At 32.1% G+C, this 9,981-nt stretch overlaps 2 protein-coding genes across 5 annotated transcripts in view; one reads left to right on the forward strand and one right to left on the reverse strand.

The window, feature by feature from the left end:
- LOC128989641 (probable phosphorylase b kinase regulatory subunit alpha) overlaps nt 1–5,381 on the reverse strand; it is a 37,820-nt gene extending 32,439 nt beyond the window's left edge. For 2 of the 4 annotated variants that reach the window (XM_054411595.1, XM_054411597.1), the window contains exons 1-2: nt 5,344–5,381; nt 4,638–4,754 (exon numbers count right to left, since the gene is read on the reverse strand). In XM_054411595.1, the coding sequence (XP_054267570.1) occupies nt 4,638–4,715 (78 nt within the window). In that variant the 5' untranslated portion in view covers nt 4,716–4,754; nt 5,344–5,381. Of the gene's footprint in view, nt 1–4,637; nt 4,755–5,275; nt 5,291–5,343 lie in introns of those variants that run through there. The other 2 variants (XM_054411598.1, XM_054411596.1) reach the window with 2 other exon arrangements.
- An 8-nt stretch (nt 5,382–5,389) lies between these two features.
- Nucleotides 5,390–6,878, forward strand: LOC128989457 (uncharacterized). Its single transcript, XM_054411350.1, has 2 exons — nt 5,390–5,466; nt 6,092–6,878. Exons 1-2 carry the CDS (start codon nt 5,390–5,392, stop codon nt 6,876–6,878), a joined length of 864 nt encoding a protein of 287 aa, XP_054267325.1.
- The last annotated feature ends 3,103 nt before the right edge of the window (nt 6,879–9,981 follow it).

Genomic DNA, 9,981 nt, shown 5'->3' on the forward strand with positions numbered 1-9,981 from the left:
TATTCTCAGGACTTCACAGCATAAAATTTTCCATACGGTAACTTAAAGCAGTATTATTAATATGGTATTTTCAACATATTGACGGTGGAGGACAGAGTAGGGTACTCAAACTAAAAATATTAGATCACGATCATTAATAATTTTGATTTTCTCAAAAGTCAGTTTTAAAATAAAGTGCACACTTTTAATAAACGTTTAATCCAATTAAGATAATGTAAATAAGCAAGTTAAGGTAGGGGGTAGGATACCCTACATGCTAGATCATAGTAGGCCTAGGCTTGCATTGTAATGTATATAAACTTAGCCTATATATGAATATTTTACAAAACTTTGGTAGGCCTATCCGGCTCTATAGTTGGCCTAGGCGTATAAGTTAATCGAACACAAAATTATTGATTCAATAGATAGGTACCTAACCAAACTTTGCCTAAGTTAACTAAAACTAAAACTTCTGGTACCATGGTTGTAAATTGTAACAATTGATAACTATGATGTAACTTAATTGGATGTCAAAGTTTTGCCAAATATTTTTGCAGCATTCCTGATTACTGCAATGTTTCAGGTACAGTTCTGCAGAGAAGCTGCGATACATTATCGGTTTTAATATCAATAAGCATGATATAGCAATTACAATTCGGTTATCGCTTCTATATTTTTCCCGATGTAAACATTGAATTGAGTTAATGGTCTGTTGTTTATGATTTTATTGATGATTAATAATGAAACTAACTCATCAATAAGTTGTTATTCAATCAAAAACGAAATAGGCCTATATAAGTTGGTTTAAGAACGTTAACAAAACAAACTAACTTAACTTAAATGTTTTAACCAAAACCTAAGTTATTGATATGATTATGGTTCGAAAATATATACTTAGCTCCTTCCATTTTAGTTGTATGAATTTATGGAAAAACAACATTTGAAGCTTATAACTTAACTTATCTACCAATGCATATTAGGTACCTAATTCTTAACTTAACTTATGAACAGATAATAAAAAAAAATAGTCTAACCAAGTATTATGTCATAGAATAGTTTAAAAATGATTCTGATGAACGTTTAAGGTGAGGTCTGGGTCCTAAATAAGAACCTCAAATGATAGTGTTGATAAAAAAACCTGTCTTAGGACTAGGCCAACACCTATAGCTGCTAACCAGTGTTGCCAGATTGACCGGCGTAAATTATCGTACAAGCAGTCCAAAATTATCGTACACACAATTTTGTATATATTATGATGTAAAACAAGCAAGTTGATGATAAAATAACCGAAATTTAACTCTTTTTGTCTCTGCCCCACTGCTTTTAGCGAATTTCCCATATATTAGCGAATTTCCCATATAGGGAATTTAAGCTATTACCGTAGTACTCATGGTAAGACCTGGACGCGGGACCGATTTTTTTTTTCGTTTTGAGGTCCCTAGAGGCCAAAAACACCATCCGTTCAAATTCATATATATATATATATATATATATATATTATTATTTTCTTGCATTTTTAGGGCTACTAATATAATAAAATTAAAACATATATAACAAAGTACCCTTTTAGTAATTATTTTATTTTTCATGACGACATGTTTCGGAACTAAGTCCATTGTCAAGTCATTTTTACCATAACCTCATTCTTTAAACTAACAAAATTAAAAATATAATCATATGTAAAAATAACAAAATATGTTAACTAAATCTTAATACATTTTGGTATAAATTTTTTTCATTATACTATATGAATGTTTTTCTTTCTTTCCTTAGTTTTTCAATTTTATCGTAGATAGGTTGGTTTAATTTTGGAATCATTGTGTTGAGTATGTTGTTGGGGTCATTTTTGTTGTGTATATAAATATTTAGCTCTTCTTTTACATTAAGTTTCTCACGTTCTTTTTCAAATTCTAAAATTGTTAGATTTTCTTTCATGTTTTTATAACTGTGGTCTGTGTTCATTATATGGTCGGCGAAGTTCGACTTCATTGATGTTTGATTTTTTGATTTCAATGCTTGTAGATGTTCCTTGAATCTTGTTTTAAAACTTCGAGATGTTTGACCTATATAATAATTGCTACAGTCACTACAGTTTATCTTATAGATTCCTGATTTGTTGTACTTTTCGTCTTATCTTCTGTGTGTTTGATTTTTTTATTGATTAATTGGAAAATATTGTTCTTAGTTCTGTAACTTACCCTTATATCCGAATTTTTAAATGTATTTCTTACTGCTTTAGTCATATATTTGTTATAAGGTATACATATATATTTCTTTTTCTCTTCATTTTCCGTTGTTTTATTTTGCTTTTGTATTTTGTTTTTCAATTTCTTTTTTATCATATTGTCTATCATTTTTGCCCTGTAGCCATTTTTCTCTGCTAAGTATTTAATGGTATTTTTCTCTTTTTTGAAATTTTCTTTATTCAAGGGAATATTAATAAGTCTGTGGATAAGTGAATGGAAAGTAGCGATTTTATGACTCCAAGGATGATTGGAATAGTATGGAATAATGATGTCTGTGGTCGTAGGTTTTCTAAATATGTTAAATGTATGTCTGTTGTTATTTTTTGAGATTGTAATATCTAGAAAATTTATTTGTTCTTTTTGAATCTCTCCTGTAAATTGTATTTTTGGAGATAGGCTATTAATATATTTTAGTAGATTATTAGCTTCATTTTCATTTCCTTTGAATAAACAAATTATATCGTCTACGTATCTGTACCAGTATTGGATTTTATCTTTATATGGGTTACAATCATTCATTATTTTGGTAGTTTCCATTTCTTTCATGAATATATCTGCCATTATTCCAGATAGAGGGGAACCCATTGGTACACCATCTTCTTGCAAATAGAAAGAGGAATTGTAGCTGAAATAGTTTAGTTTCAGTGTCAATTGTGTAAGCTGAATAATATCTTCAATTTCTTTTTTGTTTAATACATTTTTCCCAATTAGTTCTTTTCTTAGAATATTTAATGTTTCCTTTGTTGGGATATTTGTGTACATGTTACAAACATCAAATGAGATCAGTAAAGAGTTCTCTGGAATGTCTATATCTTTTATTCTTTCTATGAAATCGTAAGTATTTTTAATATTATACCCATTATCCATATTGATACTATTTTTTATTTTGTTGTCCAAAAATTTTGATAGTTTATAGGAAGGAGCATTTTGAAAATTTACTACAGGTCGGATAGGTATATTAGTTTTGTGTGTTTTGTTAAAATTTATACCAAAATGTATTAAGATTTAGTTAACATATTTTGTTATTTTTACATATGATTATATTTTTAATTTTGTTAGTTTAAAGAATGAGGTTATGGTAAAAATGACTTGACAATGGACTTAGTTCCGAAACATGTCGTCATGAAAAATAAAATAATTACTAAAAGGGTACTTTGTTATATATGTTTTAATTTTAATATATATATATATATATATATATATATATATATATATATATGTGTGTGTGTCCGTCAGCACGATAACTCGAGCAAAAATGATCCGATTTTGCTGAAATTTGGTACAAACGTGCAAACGTACGTTTAATCGAACGAGTTCGCGATCCAGCATGATCGGACCATGGGAACGGGGGTTTACGGGGGGTTTTATGGGGTAAAAATAGGTTTTTCCCATTTTTGACCAAAAAAACATAAAATTTAGCAATTTCTTTCCAAACCATTTTGTAGAGCTTAAAAAAACAAATAATTTAGTATATTGAAGCGTTATTATGCGCCTAATGGTTACGGAGGAAATTCCAAAAAAATTGTAAATTTAAAATTCCCATGTTATTCTTATGGAGAATAAGTAAACTGTTGTAGTTTGCTTGTTTGTGAACATATTTTGATCAAATTTGGAAAATGTTTTTATTTCTTACTAACTATTCACATTTTACAAAAAAAAACAGTTTTACCCTCCCTGATGCAGCAAACCTAAGTACTTTTTAAACTAATTCTATTTAAATCAAGAATAAATGTTATATTTTTAAGTAGACATTTCAGTGTAAATCCAACCAGTCAAATGGAAATTCGCTTAGTCTGCAGGTTTGCTGCGGCGGGGGTATTTGCTCTACCAGTAGGCCCTACCACTGAGCTAGAAAATATAAATTCTACCAGAGGCAGCAATATCACACACACGGAATCTGCATCTCTGCTAGAAAAAAAGTTGAAACGCTGTAAAGTTTTGGTTCTCAACTAGAAAAATCAACCGGCTCATTGCTTTTGCATTCCCCTACTGCCAATGTACTGAGTACAATAATTAATTGAAGGTAGCCTACAATGTACTCTACCCCTAGTAGTACTTATGGTGGCCAACTTCTCTCAAAAATTCTCTTATAAGCACTTAAGTTGGTAGCCAATGGGTCATCTCTAACACAGCTGATGCCTTTGCGAGGTTGCCAGATCGAACAGCAACGAAGTGATGTCACCGTTTTACCATACAAATGGGAAACAAGTTTAAATGTATATCAATCAATATGAAATTTTTATTTTCTTGCCACCGATAAATAATTGTACTTTATGACAAAAAATCTTTCACAACGTCAAAATTATCGTACAATTTTGCAAAATTATTTTTTATGGGGAAGGAGCAAAAGTATCGTAAAACGATAATTATCGTACACCTGGCAACACTGCTGCTAAATCCTGTCTGACTTACTTGGTGACACATTATGAGCTTTTGTACAACACGTTGGTAGTAGTCCAAACGAACACCAGAATTACTTCTACTCCTCATGACTGAGTGAAGATTTTTTTGAGGGATCAGGCTGGGAACCTATAAATGTCCAAGATTATTGCTGAAGGTTACATAATATTGGGCTTGATCTGGCAATTATAGTGTTCTAAGCATTGTTAACTTAGACAAGATCTCAAAAAGGGTACTGTACCGGTACCTAGACTTCCGTATCTGATTGCACAAACAACCGAATGAAAATATAGATTGTTCGATTGTTTCATTTGTTATATCGTTTGGTTGGTTAGGTTAGGTTAACCTTACCTAACTAACCAAACGATATATCGATCGATATTTTCATTTGGTTGTTTGTGCCAACAGATACCGAAGTCTACCCCTCAAAAATTAAACAGTAAACTACAAATACACAGTCATTCTATATAGGTTAATGTTTTATCTTGTGTGCAATGCTATGTTTCTGAAATTAAAATAACTAGGCTAAGTTAGGTTGGTTGCTGATTTTTGTAACTGTTAAAAATTAATCTTCTCTCTTAAGTTAGCGTTGGCTAGAAAGATTACATGTATAAGTTAGTCACTAGCTTATTTATGTTTCAATAAATTACAACTGCAAAAACGAAAAAGTAAACTTAATTTGATATCAGTAAACTAGTATGTACATGGACTACACTACTTCAACAATGCGAATGCACTCCTTTTCCTTTGAGAATTATGAGGTTATGTTATCAAAACAACAAGGTGATGATGAAAAAGAAGAACCACAGCGACAGCAGACAGCACTAGCACAGGAGGCACCGTGAAGCGTGAGTGAAGGCACTCCCAGTCCCAAGGCAGCTGTGTCAAGTCAACTCTAAGCTGAGACATATGGGAACAGATTGAAACTGAAACCAATCTACAATACTTTTTGCCACTTTGAAACCGTAAACGGTATGAGAGTATCTCAGTGCGGTCCTAAATGCTTCGATTGAGTCTGTTTATAAACGATGTGAGCATTTATCACTCCACTTTTTTCCCAACAGCTGTTTTATTTCAGGTGTGATGTATTTGGGATGTAAAACACGAGAAACGTCATTTTGATTTTGATTACTACTGTAGTTTATCGTCCGCTAAGCAAATTTTATGTGCTGCCGTTTAGGGGTGTTTATTTTATTTCCAAAGTGTTTGTTTGATTAGAGTTCAGTCAAAAGTTTTTTGTGTGTGAATATTCTTTATAGGCATACAGTAAGTTACTGGTGTTCTCAGCAGTAGTCCTATATCAAATCGATGGTGCTCTTGGAATAGCACTGTGTTTGTATTGAATACCTTACATTTTCCTGATTGCTGTTTTGTGAAGAGTTTATCATGTTAACGAAATTTAACTTGTTAAATTTATTCTTGTTTGCGTCCTGGTTTTATCTACTGTGTGTTTTAACTTTGGCCAGTTCTACTGACTCAATAGCAGGGAAGGAAGTCCACAAGGAAGAACCCATTCAAACTCAGACTGTTCCAAGCTCAGGCTCTATTGATACTTTAAAGGTTAGCAAGAAAACAGGTAAAATAATAGAAATACCATTTGATAAGCCTGCTGTTGGTATGACTCCTCTTAAAACTAATGGCAATCCTCCGCTCACTACATTAAATAGTGGGACATCTCAGTTGATAGTGGAAGGTGGTGGTATTGTTGACTTGACTACTGCTCAACCTAATGATAGTCTCTTGAACATTGAAGCTGCTGATAGTAGTGCTACGCATTCCAAAGGCTCTAAACCTAGGAAAGGCGTTCAGGATCCAGGCTCATCAGTTGTTCCTCGAAAAGGGGTTGACCCACTTGGAGCAATCAATGCTAATCAGTCAAGTGAAGGGACTTCAAGTCCTATTAAAGAATTAACCAATGTCAATGTAGATACAAAAACACCTTTGAACAAAAGTGATTCGCCAATTAAAACTAATGATCAAGAACACAGTGAACACACTACTCATAGGATAACACATCCTAGAAAACCTGTAGTTGTTACAGACCTCGAAGATGTAGACGATTTTGAAAAATATCCTATTATTCAAACATCAACCACAGGTGAGGATTACATCATAATTGGCATAGTGATTGTTCTTGGGATTTGGTGTTCAATCTTTGGGGCACTTATATTTTATAGAAGAGCAGGAGAATATTGGGACAGAAGACATTACAGGAGAATGGATTTTCTTGTTGAAGGCATGTATAACGACTAATGGTCTTCTTAACTTATCTATTTGAAGCCAAATGAGGAGGTTGGTGATGTTGGTCCGGTAGAAAATTTACCTACAGACCAAACAAGTTTTTAATTGCTGTGATAAGTTTAATTTTGGTGAAATAGTTCCCCTATCATAAAAATAAATTTCTCCCACTCTTAAATCCAATACTTATTAAGTTAGTTTTATATTAAGTCTACCAAGGGGTTTTCACCTTTTTTTACCAAATAGCTATTCCCTGGATTTTATTTTTGTGTAATAGGCCTACTCACAAGTAATTTTGAAGCATTTCTTATAATAATGTCAAGCAAATTGAGTCTAGCAAACCTTACTTCTCATCTAGTAGGCCTTTATTTTAAACAAACTTTGCCGTCAATAAAAAAAATTATTAGCCTAACCTTTGAGTTTCAGTTTGATTTTTTATATTTCGGTAGGTTAGGTACCTTTAAGGACGGTAGTCTAAAATAACCATTAAGTTTTGTTTATACAAAACATTGAGAACTTAACACATCATAAACGGACAATTTATTAGTGACGAAATGATATATGTTATTGACATAGGTATCTAGTAATCTGTGCAACAGGCCTACTCCTGTATCTTTGGCGGGAGTGAAAATTCAGAAACCTTAGCTTTAATTAACTTATTTTACTTTTTTTGCTGTTTTTTTTACTTTTTTTTAAATCTTAGGTTAAAAGGCCAAAGGTTTACCTCAGTGTAGGTCAATCCATGTTTTGTATGCACAGATTGAATGGGTTAAGTTGAAATTTTCTAATTAATTTTTCAATTATTAAATAGGCCTAGCCGCAATAGGCCTGCTATTTAATGGTAATTTTAAGTTGAATTGTTCAAGACTATTCAAACTATTCAATGTAGGCCTACTTGTTATTATTAACATTTCAAATTTTATGAATTAAAATTGTTTAATCCAAACCATTATGATGGCATGTTGTAAACCACTTAATTAATTAATTACCTTAATTACCACTGCGTCGCCGATGACCAGATGATCTGGATAGGCTGTGTCAATTCATGTTTAGGCTATCTTGGATTGCGGATGGCTCTAATTGTGTTATTTATGTATGTGATTTATTTAGCCCAATGTGTCTTTTATTGTTAATTGGAATCCCCATTTTCTGTACAATTAGGCTAACTGTAAATATAGGATAACATTTAAAAGATTGAAAGTTATTTTTGTAGTTCAATAGAGATTTTAAGAATCAAACGATAAAATGGAAGTTTTATTTAAAGTTTACATATGTCTAAAAGAGTTGATTAAGTAATTAGAAAGAGTATTTGAAGACAATACGATGTTGATGTTAAAAGTAGGTACTATGATTAGTACGGTACTATTTGTTTTACTATTTAAGGAGTATTCGTTTAGTATGAATATATAGGCTATCACAGTAGTTTTGAATAAAGTAAATTAGTCTAGTTCTAATGAATAATTATTTGCCTGCACACATTGTACACAGCATCTACAACATTTGCGGCATTTTTGCAGCATTGTTAACAGCTTAGTTCAAATTTAATGTTTTAATATTATACTGGAACGCCCAGGCCAAACTCAATTAGAGGCTAGACTAGAGGAAATTTTATTGAGATCGATGAAGAAAGAAAATTCTTAGGAGTTTAATGTGTAAGATAAATGGAAACTATTCATCTTCTTATGTAGAAATACAGTAGCCTACCATAAAAAATTCTTCTAAGTTACATCTTAACATGATTGTTTACACTCATTGTCTGGCTACTGTTATCAAAATCCTCCTGTACCATTTCTGATGATAGACAAGTGATAAGTGTAAGACAATAATTAATTTTGATCCTAGGTAACTAATGGCAATACCAACAACCAGTAGGCCTAGTAAACATTTCATCCCATAATTTGTTTAGATAAACATATTTTACTCTTCAGTCAATGAAATATATTGGTTCATCATTTTAATGATTTAAAACCACAAAAATATTTTTCCTACAGTCACCCGACAAAGTGGCCTTCTTTGCACTGATTATAGCACAGAAAGTTGCTAATTACTGCATTTACTTAATTTTGCCGCACAGTTCTTTTTTGCCACACACCAGTATTCCAACCAAACAACACAAAACGGCGTGCTTTTATTAGACACATAATAGCCTACTTGTACGCTTAAAAATAAGTTGGCAATACTTAAAGATATTACGACTACGATCAGCTGGTGCAGCGTTTCCCATTTTGTTCAATGTTTGGATTCAACCTAACCTAAAAATGTGTTGTACAGTGTTTCAAAGACTAATTATTTATATGCTTTTAAGTAACTGTAGGAAAAATTTAATGTGTAACGCGAGTGTAAACTGCCTTTGCTGCACTCGAGAAACTTTCCACACTCGCCTACGGCTCGTGAGTAAAAATTTCTCTATTGTGCAGCAAAGTGCCACTTCGCCCACTAGTTACACAGATAACTATTGTTGTTAAGCGTATAACCTAAATATTTGATCAAATTTAGATGTGCTATTTTGTGTACAATACCGTAACCAAAGATTACATATGCTACGCAAAATTTTGCGTAGCATATGTAATCTTTGCCGTAACTAAGTTTGCCTTTGAAGTTGAGTCATATATTCGTTCTACCTATGTATTTTACATCTCATCAAGAACAAAATCTATATAAATAAAATTAGAGTTTTGTCTGTACATTGCTTAGAATAATGAACTTTTTGGTTATTTTTACATTTCATAGGTCAGAGAAACCGAATCAAACCTTATCTCAATTTCTGTCTGTCTGTCTGTCTGTCTGTCTGTCTGTCTATCTGTCATTCTCTTGGTAACGCTAAAATACGCACTTTATTACAACTACTCCTCAATAACTATAGCACTGTCCCGCCTGAAACTTATTTTCCAAATACTATACATATATGAGATGGTTTTAGACGTATTTCATCGAATATGAGACAGTTAGATATTTAACAGTAAACCCTTGAAAATCAAGTTTTTGTCGATTTTTGACGTGGAATTTCTGGAAGCCCATGTTAACCTTATGAGAAATGAAATTATTGAATCTTAACAGCTGTTTCAATTAAACAAGTTGGTTCTGTTCTGTGATGTTCAATAGCATTAAAGTTACAAGG

This window comes from Macrosteles quadrilineatus, unplaced genomic scaffold, assembly GCF_028750875.1.
Source record: "Macrosteles quadrilineatus isolate MER2022 unplaced genomic scaffold, UCM_ALF_1.0 Scaffold_3__2_contigs__length_128488019, whole genome shotgun sequence".
Lineage (NCBI taxonomy): Eukaryota > Metazoa > Arthropoda > Insecta > Hemiptera > Cicadellidae > Macrosteles > Macrosteles quadrilineatus.